Here is an 18,413-nt window from a genome sequence, read left to right as displayed (position 1 = left end):
AACCCTGCCTGGACGTCTGGCGAATTTGGATTTTGCCCGGCAGCTCAGACTGGAAACCTGCACATCTATCTCCTCTCTTCCCTGCCAGAACCTTTGGCTCCAATCAGAAACTAGCTTATCCAAAAGACCCACTGGATCATTGGTCTGATTGGTTGAAGGACTATCCAAACGTACAGTCATTTGAACGATGCCCATTGATCATGCCTCTTGTACAGTAGAAACAAAGCACAGCCTCCCCATTCTAATGTTCAATCTTCGAAGATTGAGCTTAATATGGTGATAGCCAGACTAGGAACGTGACTCTAGATCCAGCAGATGCATACATCGGTTTGAGTTTCATTCAGATTTACTGTGTAACGGTCACCATTAGTTGTGCTGGTCTTTGAATGAACCCAAAGAAAACACAATTCTGTTGCCTTCCTGCTGCTGCACCCAAAAGATAACCAGACTAGTGTGGGGTGCTGTACAGTACTACACTATCTTTAGTGGATTTCGTGGCTGCTGACTGTGAATATGATTTGTGTGTGGGTCATGTCTTTATCTATGGAAGGCCTAGTAGGTAAACATGCAGTATGATGGGGTTTGTATGAAGTCACTATATGGCTTTTATAATCTCTGTGATTTTCTGCTACTCTAACAGTATGTTGTTATAGTTCACATAGAAAATGTCAGTTACATTGATGCTCAAATGCATTCCTGCAAAATAGGATTCCTGAATCCTATTTTTCTATTGGAATACTACAGGATTTTGGGTTCCAAAGTCTGATTGGAATCCTATAGGACTTTTTAAAATAAGGGTTGCTAATGGAAAACGAACATTCAAACCTGATTGAGAACTAGCCTACTAATATGTGTTTATTGTGTGGTGCTAAACATACAGTACGTTGACCATTCTAAGGGTAACTTGGCCTACTCACTTCTGTGATGGGATGTAGACATGGGGACACACTGATGTTAGTCGATACGCTGATGTATGCGCTTTGCGTAAAAGTTGGCCCACTACGCGCCTAGGCTATCCAAAAAAGTGTGATCAATTGCAATCGAAAAATCACCATAAACAGACAATTAACAAAGTCTTGTCTTTCTGTATCTGACTAAGAAAGTTCACCTGGCTTCGTCACACGGCCCTTATGTGACCTACTTTTATTAAGGCTACAGCCTGCTTTATGTCTGCATTCCATATTGCTGACCGCTCTAACCTAGTGAGACGACCCGCCGTTTAGGAATGCGGAATCGGCGATCAGACTTACTAGGGTTGCCATATAGTTAATGGCAGAAAATAATTCTAAGACCAGGCAAGAGAACTTCCATATAACTGCAATCGACTATTCCTTGCTTGTAGACCACCTAATTTCCCACTAGGTCGCCCTTTTATCTTTTTGTCTGGCTAGTTCTTTAAGACGGAGAGAGGAGAGGCACATGCATCACGTGACTGACACCGCTTCGAGTGACTCCAACTGGTTTCCGTTATATTTGGGAAGATGGTCAGACAAGTCGCTCAGGGGCAGGGTTTGTCGTTTAATACCGAAAATGTCGTTGTAAGCATGTTTGCACTGAAGCAATAATACGTATCCAACGCAGACGAAGAATGCGCCAGTCTTCGCAGAGAGTCTAAAATGGCCATTATAAGGGAACTAAAAGTCTGCCTTCTCGGGGTAAGTCGAGAAAAAACTTCGTCCGCCGGATTCCTCGCAGATTTCCCGAGTCTGCGGTTCCGTTGCTCGTCTCGTCAGGCAAACATGAGCGAACCTCGAGCTGGTATTGTTCTCGGGAATCTGGTTAATTTGGCTATTCTCTGTTTTACTTGTAATTTGAGATCAGAAAAAAACTTTAAGACAGAACTATTTCGAAAATCGCATTGTTTACTGATTGAGAATGCTATTTGGTAATACCCTGTCGTAATTGCCTAACGTCTATCTATTTTTGGAAAAACATATTGCTTTCCGATCCTGTGTAACATTCGTACACTGCACAACCAGTTGCCAAAGCCGGTGTCTCTGTGCTAGGCCCCGACATGTTTCTCTGTTCATTCAGATGTCATTTTCTCCGATTGCATAGCGATGCCAATTCAACATCCACAGGCAGGCATTACGTCACATTGTCAGGCTGCTGGCAACTGGACAGCAGCTCTAAAGCGCATAGCCCTTTTGTCCACAGAAATCCAACATTTTAGGAATAGTTTCGGAATTGAAGTGTTTTGTCAACATTGTCCTTCTGAGTACAAGCTACAAGTAGGCTATCCACATATTTTCCGGTCATTCTGGAAGTGTTGGTCCCCGGATGCTTGGATAACGACCAGACACGTAAGAATATTGGTTAGGATTGGTGAAAACTTAACCTGAAGCCTACACTTTTTCCGCTTTCTTATAGGATACGGGAGTCGGGAAGTCTAGTATTGTGTGCCGCTTTGTGCAGGACCACTTCGACCATAACATAAGTCCAACTATTGGGTAGGTGACATTCACGTCCGAACTTACTGTCTACGTAGTGCCAGCTCATTTGTAATTTAAAAGCAGAATATGACTCAGTTGTGGTTTTGTCTAGGAGCGCGAAAGAGCTTAGCTCATCTTTTTTTTAAGAGGGAAAGAATGTGTCTGGAGCCCCTGAGACAGCACTTCACCAACTGAATTGTTATCAGTCTGTTAACACTGCAGGCCAACAAGGCAAAGTACAGGATTCCTTTGGAACCGAGTACATGTTATTCACTTTTATTTCTATAATAGCATGTAGGGATCATACCAACTCATTGTCAGGGGTTGTGTGATCGAAAAGGGAAAATTATGCATTGGGGGTTGCTGTTGTTGATGATGCTGCAATATTCAGCAAGAAGCTTGCTGGAGTGATGGGTCATCTTTGTATTCCACAGCTGCTGCTTTGACCTAATATTGGGGTAATCCTGTGGTATCAAAATGTCTACTAAGTGTCTAGGTGAAGAGTTTGTTGAGGTAAACTGTGATTGGACACAAGTTAAATGACCAGTAGATTAGTAAATTCCAAGAAGGGTAGCCTACCTGGCAGAAATTCCAGAAATTCTGGCAGAAGTAAACGGTTCAGGCCTGTTGTAGAACCCCTGAGTTGATGATGTTCCAGGAAGAACAACAGATTGTGTGACTGTTCCACAGGGCAGTGGAGGTTCTAGCTTGCATGATACCCTTGGTGGACCCCCCCCCCCCCCCCCCCACACACACAGAACCAAATAATATGCAATTATTTTGGTGACATTAGATCTCCATTTTGTTTGTTCAGTTGGACTGAAAACTGAACACTGACTTATCATAAACTCCTACTCATAAAGAGATGGCAATGAGGGCATTGCCTTTGTGTTTTGCTTTGTCCATTTGTTTTAATTTAATTATGTCCCAGCACTGTCAACCAAGAGTCAAGGGAGTTAAGACTAAACCAGTTCACCTGGGTGGTGTGCAGACACATTTGGTATTATTTTCAACTCAGAACTGTGAAACTATAGCTGTATTGAACATATGAATGAAATGTGCTTCCTTTGAAACAGTTTGTGGTGTCATTGATTTTACCAATTGCATAAGTAGGTTACTAGATAGAATACTAGATCATTGATAAATCCCCACTCCCCTGCCCCCCTCTGTCCTCGCCTTCTTCCACAACCTCTGTGTGAGACCTTCTCTGGCAGTAGATTCCTGCACAGAATGGAAGGGGTGCCTGCTCAGACCCATATGGTGACATGATAATTGATATGACATTCAAATGACTGATAGAAAACCCATTTCGCACAAATGAAGTATAACACAATATTCACATGGGCTTTTAAGCGCTTGTGCTGCCTCCTACCAGACACCTCCATGGGTGGCGGCCTATCAAAAACCGCTTCTGCTACAGAGGTTCCGTTTGTGACCTATTTCAGGCTATGCTATTTGCATAGGCAGAGATCTTTACTATTAACAGGAACATCAAACATAGTAACATATTCCTGATATGTCAAAATATCTTTGCTTTGGGTATGCCTAGACAAGTCTAGAGTTTAAAGTTTCCCAAGTGTGTCACCAGGCATTTTTTTGTGGAAGGAGGTACAGTAGATGCATTATTATTACTCAAATCTAGTGTGCAGCTTGCACCAACATTGACACTGTCAGTTAACCCTGAAGCATGCGTCTGGCCCACAGCAGGCGTGACATGCTTGTGTTTAAAAAAGTGCCAATTTGAATTCCAAATTCACCACAAACTTACGGTTCAAGCCTGACACATTTCACAGCTGTGGACCATTCTGGTGCATGTGAGGCAAAATGACGAGGGTGCCGATTGCGGAATGAACTCATTTCGATGGTGCACTTGCCACCTGGAGCGCCTGGTGTTGCCCCTATGCAGCTCTGCTGAACTATGACCCTTTTGCAGGACTGTGAAGAACTCTTTTGCAGAACTCTCTTCATTACTTTTTAACGTCCTAGGTACCTGTTTACTTATCCAATGTGCATGCATGGCACTCCGATATACCTTCAAGGAAAAGTGCACGTGGAAAAACGATGCTGTAAAGGTTTACCCAGTTCATAGGAGCCAGCAAAGGGGTAAACACCAGTTCATACACTGTGTTGCTTTCACTATGTGGGTGACTCAAGTACCAGAGTCTGATAGTGTTGGCATTAATTTGGTTGTGTTACACAAAGCAGGGCAGGAAGCAGCTTAGTGTTGATCCAGCAGCAAGGGAAAAGGGGCTGCAATGATAGGAGTTATTCATGGCTAATCAGATTAGAAACTAAAATAAAACATTTGTGGGGAGAAAGGAAGACAAAATGAGATTAGCATGAGGAAGGCGCAGGGCAGCAGTGTAGGCACTAATGCGCAATGTTCCCAGCTTCTAATCTCTATGCCCATCCACCTCAGGACCCCCCCCCCCACACACACACACCTCCCTTTCTCTCTCTCTCTCCCCATCTCTTTCTCTGTTCCCCATCTCTCTCTTTCTCTATCCTCTCTGTTCCCCACCTCTCTGTCTTCCTCTAACCATTTCTCTTTCTCCACATCTCTTTCTCTGTTCCACATCTTTCTCTCTCTATCCCCCATCTCTCTCTCTCTCTCTCTCACACACACACAGTAATGTTTGTGTTTGTGTTTTGTCTGCAGTGCATCTTTTCTGACTAAGACCGTCCCATGTGGGAACGAGCTCCACAAGTTTCTCATCTGGGATACGGCTGGCCAGGAGAGGGTGGGTAACAGAAGAGCACGCCATTTACACAACAGACAGACCACAGACGGGGTACAGACTCAGCCCCCTAAGGTCTGGAATCCAATAACAGTGCTAAACTAGTGGGGCATTTTGGAGAGTACAGACCTCCGCCAAGGTCAAGTGCAATATCTCGCAACATTGAAAGTCGCAATTGAAAGTATATTTGTAGAGGCAGCCCATGAACATGATCCACTGAAAGAAAATGTACGTTCTTCCAAGTCCCATGCTACACCATTCCACCACAGAGTTAAGGACATAGCACCGGTCATTTTTGTGCAGTTCTGTTTACATAGAGACTCACAGACAGAACACAGTGAAAACATAGCCTCCTTGGCGTAATAACAATAGTAATACCACTTGCTGCCCTGCTAGAAGTTGATTCTAGATCAGTTCTAGTCTTGATGAGGAACAGCAGCTAACAGGGAACAACAATGATGACTACAGATGCAGTAGCACCTAATATTTGATGGATAGAATCAACAGCGCTGCATATTCTCTATGAGACATCACAAAGTCAAACAAACCTTATGGATAAAGACTACAGTACTCAAACAAGCTGCAATTCTAAATCCACAACTCCAAATCCACATTCGGACAGGAAGCGACTAGCAGAGATGTAGTGATGAGAGACCCAGAAATATTAGTAAAATAAATCACAGATTTGTAGCGATTATAGGCAAAATAGATATTGATGAAGTGATAGACACTGAGCGAATACAGTATGCACACACTTTCATAGACACACACTCACATTGACACAGGCTGTCAGACACACAACTGATTGGTGGTGAGTTGAATGCTAAAGATGAACACATATTGTACTGTAGTTAAAGTATAGAATAGTCAAGTCAAGTCAACCATATTTATCCACCTTCGTGAGCCATTTATAGACGTTACCAGGTCATTTCAAGTTCTCTGAAATCCTGTTTTCAAGTTTCAGTTTCATATGATGGTAGTTTGACGTAAAGACAGTGCCTTATGCATCCCAACTAAGTTAAACGTTATGAACAGAATGGACAGAAGATGAAAACCTGAATGGAAGTAGGTTTTAGGAATAAGGTGAATATAGTCATACATAGCATATTTGGGAAAAGAATTGACTTGGCTGTTGAAGTGGACTTTGTTCTGTCTGTGTAGTGGACTTTGTGCTTGGCCCTGGGTTGCCGGGGCCACCCAACAGGCTGTCCTGCACTCAGAAGGTATCGACTGTCTTTCCAAATCAGATGACTGACCTCATCACACCTCCACGCCACCCCCACACCTCCGCCCAACCCCACTGGGCCTGCCCTGTGCCTGTGTGTGTGTGTGTGTGTGTGTGTGTGTGTGTGTGTGTGTGTGTGTGTGTTACAGTATATTGCTGCTTTCTGTGTGTATGTGTCATCCCCACCCTGTTTGTGTGTGTGTGTGTGTGTGTGTGTGTGTGTGTGTGTGTGTGTGTGTGTGTGTGTGTGTGTGTGTGTGTGTGTGTATGTGTGTGTGTGTGTGTGTGTGTGTGTGTGTGTGTGTGTGTGTGTGTGTGTGTGTGTGTGATATCGCTGCTCTCTGTGTGATTGTGTCATCCCCACCCTGTGTGTGTGATATCGCTGCCCTCTGTGTGTATGTGTGTGTCATATCCCTGCCCTGTGTGTGTGTGTGTGTGACATCCCTACCTCTGCTTCCTCAGCTTCTGCCCACCCCCCCCCCCTCTCTCTCTCTCTGTTTTCTCACTCTCTCCTGCTCTGATTTCTCTCATGATATCTGGGCCATTTCACTGCACTATTTCCCTTTGTTTTTCACTCTCTTTTGTTTCTCTCTATCCCTTTCTCCTCTCTCTCTCTTTATCTCTATCTCTGTCCCTCTGTTTTTCACTGCCAGTACTCCCTCTCTCCAGTCTCCATGTTCTCTCTTTATCTGTTATTCCTTTGTTTTGTTTCGCTGGTGTATTCTCTCTCACTCTCTCTTTTTCTGTCTCAGCCTTTCTCTGTCTCTCTCTCTCTTTCTCTCTTACTCTGGACAGTGTGCACATCATTCTTTCCGCTGCCCTGTGTTCACACAAACAGGGTCAGTGTGTGTGTGTGTGTGCGTGTGTGTGTGCGTGTGTGCATGACACCCGGATGTCAGGGCAGGGGTCACTCACAAGTGTAATGACTTGTGGGATGACGTGGATTTGTGTGTGTGTGTGTGTGTTTATGTGTGTGTGAGTTTAGACAGTAGATGTGCCTGTGAGTAGTTTAGTGTGGGCTAATATTAGATTGAGGCTGATTGTGGGTTTACATATTTTTCATTACTTTGCATTAGTTATTCTACCCCCAATCTCATTGTAAGCAGAAAGTTTAAATCTGTTTGTTTATATTAGATGAATGATGTGTCCTTGTTTTGGTCATTTGTGTGTGTGTGTGTGTGTGTGTGTGTGTGTGTGTGTGTGAGAGAGAGTGTTTGTGTGTGTGTTTCTTCCTGCCCGTCTGTGTGGGAAGTTTGTTGGTGAATGAGCGAATGTGATGGTATGTGTTTGTGTTGTGTCACTGTGTGTATGTTTGTGTGTGTGTGTGTGTGTGTGTGTGCGCACGCACACATGTATTTGGGTATATTTGTGTGTGCGTAGGCTCATGTTGTTTCTGTGTGTGTGTGTGTGTTTGTGTGTGTGTGGCTGCCAGTTGTGTTTGTGCCAGTGTGTGGGAGGTTGCTGAGTGAGCATGTGTGCCATCACTGCATTGCAGAGCTTTTCTCTGTGTGTGTTTGTGTGTGTGAGAGAGAGAGTGAATGTAAGCCAGGGTGTGAGTGAATATGTTGCAGTGGTCAGGGGTGTGTGTGTGTCAGTGTTTTTACATTTGACACACTTTGAATGTGAATGTAAATGAGAACCATGGTGTGAGAGAGTGAGAGTCACTATAACACTGTTACTGTGTGATTGTGTGAGTGTGTGTGTGTGTGTGTGTGTGTGTGTGTGTGTGTTAATCTGGCACTGCCAAACATGCAGTCAGGAAAAAGTGTGTCACCACTGCCTGTGGGTCAAAGTGGCCTTAACGTTTGGCCAAGTTCCCTGTCCCCACGATGACATCACTTCCTGTCTGTTTTGCCTCTGCTGCCTGTCTAAGGGAAGAGAGAAGGACCACTCTGTGGATGGAGGTTTGAGGAAAACACTCCGGGGAGTGCATTTCACTCATTACCCCAGTTAGAAATAGATCATAACCCTCACAAATGAGTGGGAGGGAGAGACTGCTTTAATCAGGTCTGTCCGTATGACTGTGTGTCGTGTGTGTGTGTGTGTATATGTGTGTGTGTGTGTGTGTGTGTGTGTGTGTTTCCATTCACATTTCTGATTGGTCCTATTTACTTCTCATTTGTGAACACGGTAGGGGGGGTGACCATATCTCAGTGTCCTACATGATGATCGTGATCCAGATCAGGATTGGGATGCAGCGAGGGATTGCAGTTGCAGCCATGGCATTCCTGCAGGACAAAAATATCCCCATTCCCCTCACTGTTCTCACGGCTTAAAAAAGAACATAGACTTTAATGGCTACTGGAATAGCAACAAGAAAGCAATCATGGACAGATATTATCTAACTATTAAGGGGTCTGTAATAACTACCAGTTTCTCCCCTTGGTTACTATTACTGTCTGCTTGTTTGGGCAACCACCAAACAGTGACAAACAGTGCTAGAGGAACAGTGTCTACAGTATAGTAACCTCAGGGAGCATTAGAGTTACACACTCAGAACAAGATTTGTGTCCAGCAGGAGACTCTGAAATGTAACTCATTCTGGACTCTGACGTAATGACTTAAAGACAGACATGCCCCGGGGCCAGCTATAGTATACCTGTACAGTCACTCAGACTGACGTGTCTTGACTGAGGAAGGCCCTGGTATCAGCATATCTGTACCCTGTACTCTCCTGCCAGCATTGTTAAGACTTGCCTGTCATACCATACAGGTTTGCACTGTTTTGGATTTCCTGACACCATTTTGAACTTAGCCCCAAGCTCATTGTCAGATCAGCGTTTAGGATTTCGAGTGAAACCAGGCACACCGTCCACACGGACTACAGCCAGAGCTGAGCGCCAGGGCATGGGCCTCCAAAGACACACCCAAAAGTAGCACGTAGACTGGGAGTCTGGATGTGATCTCTGCAGAGCAGAGTCCAGTAGATGATTAGACTCCGCTGCTCTTCTCCGCTGGGTCTCCTGTGCGCAAGTGAAGTCAGGCGAGTGCAGCATTTTAACCGGTGCAGCCGCAGCACCAGAGCAGAGGGCCTGAAGAAGCCGGAGTGCTGGTGTCACCGTGGTCACGACACGGGCTGCTTGCTGACTCATGGATGTCCGCCCCCAGACTGAGAAAGACCAAGATGGGTCATTTGGGTGTAGTCTAACAGTGAGAAATTGTATGCACTGTGCAAGTTTCTCTTCCTGATTTTGGTTGCTAGTGAGTGATGGTTGCTGGTTAAGGGTTATTCATGTCAAGTCAAATCACTTTTGCATGCATGTGTGGGTGTGCATGCATGTTTGTTTGTATGTTTGTCTTTACTTTTATGCAATAGAATAAAATTGACTAGACACCCAAGTTATGGAGCTGTAACCTGTTTTATAAGCAATGAACATTACTCATAGTCGTGTGGTTTTAGGTCCCTAAGAGTCAAATGCAAAACAGACCATGTGAAACCACATTACTGCAATATAACACAAGTGTGGTATTGAAATAGGCTCAAAGCTCATGGTGCCCTGTGATTATAACAATTATAACGTTTTGATGTGAAATGAACTGCCATGGCTAAGTGTTGATTAATGTGATTGGTTTCAGTTCCACTCCCTGGCGCCCATGTACTACAGGGGATCCGCAGCCGCAGTCATCGTTTATGACATCACAAAGCTGGTGAGTTCCATTTCTTTGAACGGTCTCATTTGGAATGTTGAATGTGGAGGGAACCCAGGCTCGGGCTACGCTGAGTCCGCAGCTGAAGGGCTTCGTTTGTAGAGCATAACAATAGTTTTTAGAAGACTGGTCTTATTTTTTTCAGAGGTACGTGCTGCTACCACATCTGGTGTAGCCAGTTCCATTGATTACAGCATAGTGGCTGCTAATTGTTGCAGCAGACACTCTGTGAATGGAAAACTTCAGTAAAGCTACATGTTAGGTGTAGCCTCCCTGTCAGGAACTCCGTAGTAGTATTAAGCCAGACAGACATGGTCACTCATAATACAATCAGATGTGAATGCTTTGTTCAGACTGTATGTTTGACTGCTCACAAAGCAAGACAGTTGACAAAATAAAACATGCCAGAAAAACTAATTGGATCAGATCAGAGCTGGAACGTTGATTGTGACGTCTAATTGGGTGTTGTGAGCCTGCTCAAACTACACAACAAATCAGACACAAATTTGGCCCGATTAAAAAGTTGTCTGACTGATTCTGGCTAAACCATGTCAAAGTCGCGCAGTCGTGTTTGCTTGCCATTAGATACTTTGTGTCAGTCTGGGCGGCTCCCAGGAAGTGAAGAGTTGTCCTTGGTATTCATACAGTAGCGCACTGTTCTGCCATAACAAAATAAAAGTTTTTTTATCTACCTGACGACTGACACACACACACACACACAAGCACGCACGCAGTGACGGGCAGTATTTACCATACATATATTTGAAATATGTATTTCAAAACCAAAATAGTATTTGTGGTTTTGTATTTTATTGGGGAGGTGGGGACATATGGGTGTACTGGATTTAGGAGATTGATCCAGTGCAAGATGAGTAATGTGGAGGTTGCTCACACACACAATGCACTCCCCCTCAAACCAACCTCAAGCTTCTTGAGAATTTTAGTCATCCAATCGGAATACATACAGTATGGAACCACTTATATGGTTGCCCTGCAATAGATTATTTTTCAAAAAGTCAACTGAAGCAACACAATGAAAAATCATTAGAACACCATTTTGGCGAGGTACCCAGTTAGTTAATAACTAACTTAAAGCGTGATGTTTCCTCCTTATCAACAGCGGCACACAGTGCAATATCAAGCAATCTGGACATTGGCAATGTGGTCCCCACTTAGCACCACTTGACAAGTTTGAGTGCATTTCAGCTACATTATAAAGGTTATGAGGTCTAACAGGCAGGTTAGCATAGTTGATCTGTCGACTGTTTGTAGATTTATGGCATGTCTGGTAGGCAGAGAAAAGCTGTTGCTCTCAAACACTGTCCACTCAATCAACATTCAGTGTACCGATGAAGGAATAGATTCAATAGATAAACGCTTTTTAAACGTACTTTTAAAATGCAGTATTTTATTGTGATACATGGCGTGTCTACTGTATTTTCTATGTTGATACACTTGAAATTAGGGTATTTCATATTTGTGACCATTCAAAGCGAAATCAGTCGTTTTGCGCACAACGTTATTTTGAGAAAATCAACAATAACAAACTTCCGGGTTAAAATGTTGAATTTCACGTTTTCGCATAGTTCGACTGTATACAGTCTACAGTTTCATATCGTGAACGCATTTCATGGAAAACATAAGTTTTGACTGTTAAACCCGGCGAAGATTCAACACATTTGCTGTCATTCCCGTTGTGCACGCGCCGCTTAAAAAGGTGATTTCTCCTCTTCTGGCATATCGTGACAGGAGAACCATGTCAACTTTGGATGCTGTTATCTTAGCGATAGTTTGTGTAATACCCTCGATATACATATCGTTGGAAAGCTTAGTTTATGGCCGTTCACGTGAGCACAATAACTTAATTTAATACATTTTACCGAAACGACTGGTTCCGCTTTACAGGGTCACATTTTGTTTTATTTTGTATATACAGTACTATACATTGTATGCATTGCCCACACACACATTCATATGCCTCTATTTACCATTAGATTTTGCGTGTGTAGCTGCACTAAAATGTTTTCATTAAAAAAAGACATTTACATTAGACATTAAACTTAATTAGACATTAACTCTATTAAACATTAACTCATTAAACATTAACTCTGTGTGTCCTTGTGTGTGTACAGGACTCGTTCCAGACGCTGAAGAAGTGGGTTAAGGAGCTGAAAGAGCATGGCCCAGAGAACATTGTGGTGGCCATAGCAGGCAATAAGAATGACCTGGGAGACATTAGGTGATTGATGCTGCTCTCTCTCTTCTTTCTTTCTTTTTCTCTCTCTTCTTCCTCTTTTTCATTTCTGTCAATTTTGGATATATTTCCTTGCTGCTTGAACTCTCTTGATGAGGACCTTTGCTGAATCACCTCAAACTCAAAACAAACACAAACACTGGCCAGTACTCCACACGGTTGTCTATGGACCTCTTGCGTAATGGATCCCATCCCACATGGCTTCATCCCTGAGTTTGGTTCCCTCTTGGATAGTTTTCCTGGGATAGTTTTCCTGGCACAATCTGTGTGTGTGTGTGTGTGTGTGTGTGTGTGCGTGTGTGCGCGTTAGTGCCTGTGTGTCCGAGTGTCTGTGTGTTTTAGAGTTTGGTGTTTGTGTGTGTGTGTGTGTGTGTGTGTGTGTGTTCGGGCCTGTGTTAACCCTCATTGTGTCCTCCTCCACCTCTTCTTCAGAGAGGTTCCCATGAAAGAGGCCAAAGACTTTGCCGAGTCCATCGCGGCCATCTTCATCGAGACCAGCGCCCGCAACGCCGTCAACGTGGAGGAGCTCTTCCAGAAGATCAGTGAGTGTCTCGCCGCGTCCCATCCCCCTCGACATGCCTTCCTGTCAGAGTACAACAAGCAGAGTGAGGCCCCCGTTCTGACTCCGCACGTTTGCCTCTCGCCTGTGCCCCGACGCATGAGACGTAGCTTAGGATGGATGTGCCGCGAGCTCACGCCTGCGCCGTTGTAAAACAGCCCACCATGACCTTGGCTAGGCCACCGTGACCTTGGCCAGGCGGCTGATGGCTCTTTTAGCCATCTGGTCCTGATGGATGCTGTCAGAGCCATCAAAGGATCGTCTGATTAGTAGCCTGTTTGTTATGTGCATGCTTGCATTTCAACAGCCTACATGCTTTGTGTTTCCACAAATGCTTGGTGTGCACACTACACGTTTGTTGGTCAAGAATGTTGACTGACACACACTCACAAAGAATAGGCTATATTTTTCCCCCCTTTACTACTACAGTGACATTTGTTCTGAATAACACTGACCTTTTTTTTATCACATTAAGTCAGCATTTTGCACATTAAGGTGTGTGTGTGTTCGTGTCGCCACCTCTGGTTCCCAAGGCAGCTGTGGTGTAGTGTGTGTGTGTGTGTGTGTGTGTGTGTGTGTGTGTGTGTGGAGAGATCTCTGGGCAGGGGCGTAGTGGATTTGTTTTATGTGTGACTCACACTGGAACCTGGGGAAACTCCAGAGTGCAAATCAGCACTGGAGTTAAGGCTCAGGCTCAGCAGTGGAGCTACAGACAGGACTGCTCACTGGAGTTAAGGCTCAGCAGTGGAGCTACAGACAGGACTGCTCACTGGAGTTAAGGCTCAGCAGTGGAGCTACAGACAGGACTGCTCACTGGAGTTAAGGCTCAGTGGTGGAGCTACAGACAGGACTGCTCACTGGAGTTAAGGCTCAGCAGTGGAGCTACAGACAGGACTGCTCACTGGAGTTAAGACGCACATTTTACTTTAATCTGTGTTTGCGTCTGCGAGTGACTATCATCTGTGTGTGCGTCGGAGAGTGACTATATTCCCACCCTTAGTCACACTTGCAGTTAAGTTCAGAAACTTTTTACATGATTTGGGATAGATTAAGAATTTGGAATAGGTTTTTGGAGGATCTTTTATTATTAGTTATGTTCACATGTAATGATGCACTGCAATGAGCCAAATACTTATAAAGTGACTTGCTTAAAATAATTGTCATAGTGCATGTACTTGTGTTTTGAATACGTAATTTCTAAATATGACTTTCTAATTAAATTGTGAAATAGTAAAGTAGATCTACTGCATGGTTGAATGTGCTGAGGGGTTAAGTATATGCAATGTGTAATGTCTGACATCTGACCCTGGCGGCGACCTTTGACTGTTTTTGTGTGTGTGTGTGTGTGTGTGTGTGTGTGTGTGTGTGTGTGTGTGTGTGTGTGTGTGTGTGTGTGTGTGTGTTCTGCAGGTCGCCAGATCCCACCACTGGAGAACCCAGACTTGGACAGCAATGAGTCCTTCAAGCTGACCCGTCAGGCCCCTCCATCCACCCGCCGCTGCTGCTAGACACACACACACACACACACACATATACACACACACACGCACACACAGACAGACACACACTCATATAGGTCTGCACACATATTTTCACATGTAGGTGCGTGTATGCATGTGGATGCAAACACCCCCCATACATGCGCGCAATACATCCCTCCATCCACACACACGCAGGCTTTAAGCTACAAGTGTGATAGCACCTAGCGGTCCCGTCCTTACGAAGTGAAAGCTCAGGCCTCTCACTGCAGAGGACAACCTCAATGCATGAGGCGTGCCCTTCACACATCAGCACAAAACACACACATATTTGCATGCATGCACGCACGCACACATGCCCAGACCAGCTTAGTGTTTCAGGCTGCAGCAGCACACCGGATCCCAGGGAGGACCTGCCCCAACTCCGCACGTCTGACTGGACGCCCCAGCGCCATGGACCTCCATAGCACCGTGGAACAGTCTCATCCATGCCTGCCCACCACCGCACACCTGCCCAACAGGAGACACCCAACGCCACCCCCTACAGCTCACACCCATAGTCATTCACAATTAGTCCCAGGAGGGAGCAGTAGGATTGGAGAGATGCCCCCCACAGCACTACCCTCTCAACAGGAGCCCCCTGCCCCCAGCATCTCGCACCCATCTGCATGCACGGCCAGTCCTCCTGACAGCAGCAGTGTCCAACAGAAGCAGTAGGAGGGAGAGACCCCCCACAGCACTGCGGAACAGCAGACCACAGGAGGACCAACATGGCACCACTGGAGAGCTACTTCTGGAGGAGGATCGCTTGACTCGGCTCTGTGGGACCCACCTGGTGTTTGCACTGTCTTTGGAGTGAGTTAGCAGGGCCCAAGCCCACACCCCGTCGCACCATTGTATTGCACACACACAAACACACACTGGCCTGCAGTGAGCTAGCCGTCCTCCCCAAGGACCACCAGGAACCTCCAAGACCCCCTAGTCTGGACAAGATCCAGAAGGTCACCACAGTCCCTTGTCTCCTAGGTAACAGGCACCAAGTGTGTTTTTCCACCTCTGGTCCAGGAAAGAGGAACTGAGTGGGCTGGAGGTTCCTGAATCTGAGTCTGTGTGAACATGTGGCCCCCTCTCAAGCCTTCAGTTAGTGGGCCAGCCCACATCTGGAGAAGTGGGGACGTTTTTATCCAGACGTCCATTGTTGACTTTCCAGAATTCTTTCAGAGGAACGTATTACCTGCTCATACCTTAATCCATGATTGTGTACAGGTACATTCTTTTTTTTTTCAGTTGTAACGTATGGTATGTAACATATACTAGGGAGACCTAGTTGTCACCTTTTAAATTAATGTTTGATGGCTAGTTAAATTTGCTAATAGATTTGGTGCAGCATTTGCAAAAGTTCACTTGTATGTTGGATGTAAAAGAAGCTGTGCTTCGCTAATTAGGCCTGTATAGTAGACAGGCTTACCAACTCAAGAGCGTTACCATGGCATTTACATGCGTTGTCCACTAGGTGGCATCAGTCCTCTGTCATCCCATGAAGTGCCTTAACCAGGAGTTGATGTACATGTATTTATAGGGTTATGTAACATATGTATGTAGCGTTGTAGTTTAGACTCCTTTATTCTCTTGTGTTTCTCTGCTTCATCTGTGTGCATGTTTTTTTCCCTTTGTTTGCAAAGAGTAGTATAGTAAGCAAGGATAACCGAGACTTCTAACGGCTTCATCTGCTGTTGGGTTCTGATTGGTTGATTGAGAGTGTACGCTGGATGTCACAAACACCCACCCGGTGGAGATCACACAGGTAGAAGTGGACATTGAAGCAGCCCTGTGCCCTGTACTATATTGATTGGGTCATTGGGCCATTGACATGCTTCAGTGTATTACAGTAGGTAATGATGCACAAGGCAGCTGTTCCAGTGCTACTCTGAGCTGTGTCGTTTGGGCATTCTTTTAATCTGGAGAACCTTAGTCATCAGCGTACAACCTTGTCATGACCATCCTATAACACTATGAGGTGGTCATATGATTGCCCAGCAACATTTCTCAGATAGTTTCCCACTGCATCATCACCTTTACTTGTTGAATGAAAAAATACCTTGAATGACTGGCCAGTGGTTTTAAAGCAGTAGTAGAAATCCCATCGTTGAAGGACATGGAAGAAAATGAACAGCCAGTGAGTTAATGGCAATAGCTGGTACTATTTAGACATTGTGCAGTCTTACCTCTCCAAATGCATCAGAAATGATCATAAGTGGGTGAGATTCAACATCTGTAATTCATTCATTTCTAGCACCTTTGTACATTGAGTCTTTCATATTGGCAAGAATGAAAACATGGTCTTTAAGCAGAGCTTGTGTATTGTGTGCCAATCAGAATCTCACTCCTGCTTAGTGCCCATGTGTTACAGGGTGAGAGTATCGTGCCTTCAAGTCTACTAGGCTCTCAATAATTGTAATGCTCTTTATGTTTGGAAAGAGAACCTAATTACTGAAGGAATCATATTAGTTTAGTTACTGTATTCCATCCATAAGAACAAGTTGTGTTGCGCGACCTACCCGCTCAAGTGCCTTGTGGTCTTATTCTCCTGGTTTCTGATTGATCATGTTGTGTGTGTGCGCGTAAACACTAGTCACTCACTAAACGCAAACATCAATAACCAGGACCAAATGTGCCTTCAGTGGATTATTTTCTGTAAAACTGAAAGAAAAAAAATCCTCTAAAACAAACCACTATTAATTGTGAATGTGTTTATTTGTTTACCCTAAATCAGTTAGAACTGTGGATGGACTTGGGACCTTGACACTGATATGTGGTCAGAGCATCAATTGACTTCAGGCTGCATGTGATTTGTTTTGTGTCACAGTATCTCTGAAGCCAATCACTTTTAACTCTGAGTGGCCAATTCCTCACAACTGCCAGAATCTATTAGGCCTACATAAAAAAACGCCCATCTGAATTAGCGTTGTTTTTGACCATATGGATTGAGTAATTTGACAAAGGCCTACCTGATGCCCATAACTGCAGGCTATCTGCTGAGAACAATAAGATAGGTTGTCATTGTTGATGGTGAAGTTGTTATTGGGACATAAGCCTCTTTAACCTGTGTTTTTAATAATCATTTTAACCTTCAAGTCATGCTGTTTCTTAAGAGTCCCATATTGATTCGCCAGTTGCAACATCTGACCAAGGCCTTATCTTGATCAGCATTACTCAGTGTTTCACAGCTGAGAACACAACCATGTCTAAGCAGATATAGCAGGCCTTTGGGCTGTCCGTGAAATTACACTGTTGATGCAGTCGTTGTTGCCTTACATACATTCGTGTGCTTTTACATCACAACACTGAAGTGAGGAGTGTGTGTACTGACAATAGTTGCTTGCTTGGTATTGATTATCTGATGCTGTGTTTGCGCTTCAGAAACGGTAGGCCCTATGTGTATTCTCTCCGCCCTGGTTCTATAACTTGATTGTGGTTAATACGCCATCACAGTCGTGCTAGATTCTGGCTGCCAATGCCTTCAGATGTAGGCCTATTTGAACCTGCTCAGTTTGTTTATGTATGATCCAGACAGTGTTAACATTTTGCATTAATCCTTAATAAAGTCATACTTTGTCTACCTTAATTGAGTCTATTACTGTAGCCTACATTAATTTCAGTTAATCTAGCGCAGAGGGAACAGAACATTCCCTAAACTGGCCGAAGTAACATGAGAGAACTTCTCGGCTCCCGTCCTAAGACCTGTCACCACATGAGTTTAAGAGCCACAGCCCACGAACATGTGCGGGTACATTTCATAACATTGTGTTAAAAAATAGCGGTATGGACACTATGATTAGAGCAAGCCATGTGGTACAAAAATAAGCCGCAAGTACTCTCTCCAGCGAAAAGGCCACAGGCGTAATTGAGAGCGCAAGGTGTAAGTCGATCTGTCTGTAAAATAATACGTTGTCCCCACCTTTGGCAGAAAAAGAGAATGCACTTCAAGCGGATACCTAACAAAAATAGAGGAAATGTTTTACATAGCCTACTAAAAACCTCTGTAAGGTGATCATCCTGCGTGGAATCTAGCGTTTACG

The 18,413-nt window shown here is 44.5% G+C and overlaps 1 protein-coding gene across 1 annotated transcript; it reads left to right on the top strand.

The window, feature by feature from the left end:
- Positions 1-1,457: 1,457 nt before the first annotated feature.
- On the top strand, positions 1,458-17,959 carry LOC134066605 (ras-related protein Rab-31-like). Its single transcript, XM_062521981.1, has 7 exons — positions 1,458-1,655; positions 2,371-2,450; positions 5,092-5,173; positions 9,972-10,043; positions 12,176-12,282; positions 12,730-12,839; positions 14,267-17,959. Exons 1-7 carry the CDS (start codon positions 1,617-1,619, stop codon positions 14,362-14,364), a joined length of 588 nt encoding a protein of 195 aa, XP_062377965.1. The 5' UTR covers positions 1,458-1,616; the 3' UTR covers positions 14,365-17,959.
- Positions 17,960-18,413: the final 454 nt, after the last annotated feature.

Source organism: Sardina pilchardus, chromosome 2 (genome assembly GCF_963854185.1).
Source record: "Sardina pilchardus chromosome 2, fSarPil1.1, whole genome shotgun sequence".
Taxonomy (NCBI): Eukaryota; Metazoa; Chordata; class Actinopteri; order Clupeiformes; family Clupeidae; genus Sardina; species Sardina pilchardus.
This window is presented reverse-complemented; position numbering and strand designations above follow the sequence as displayed.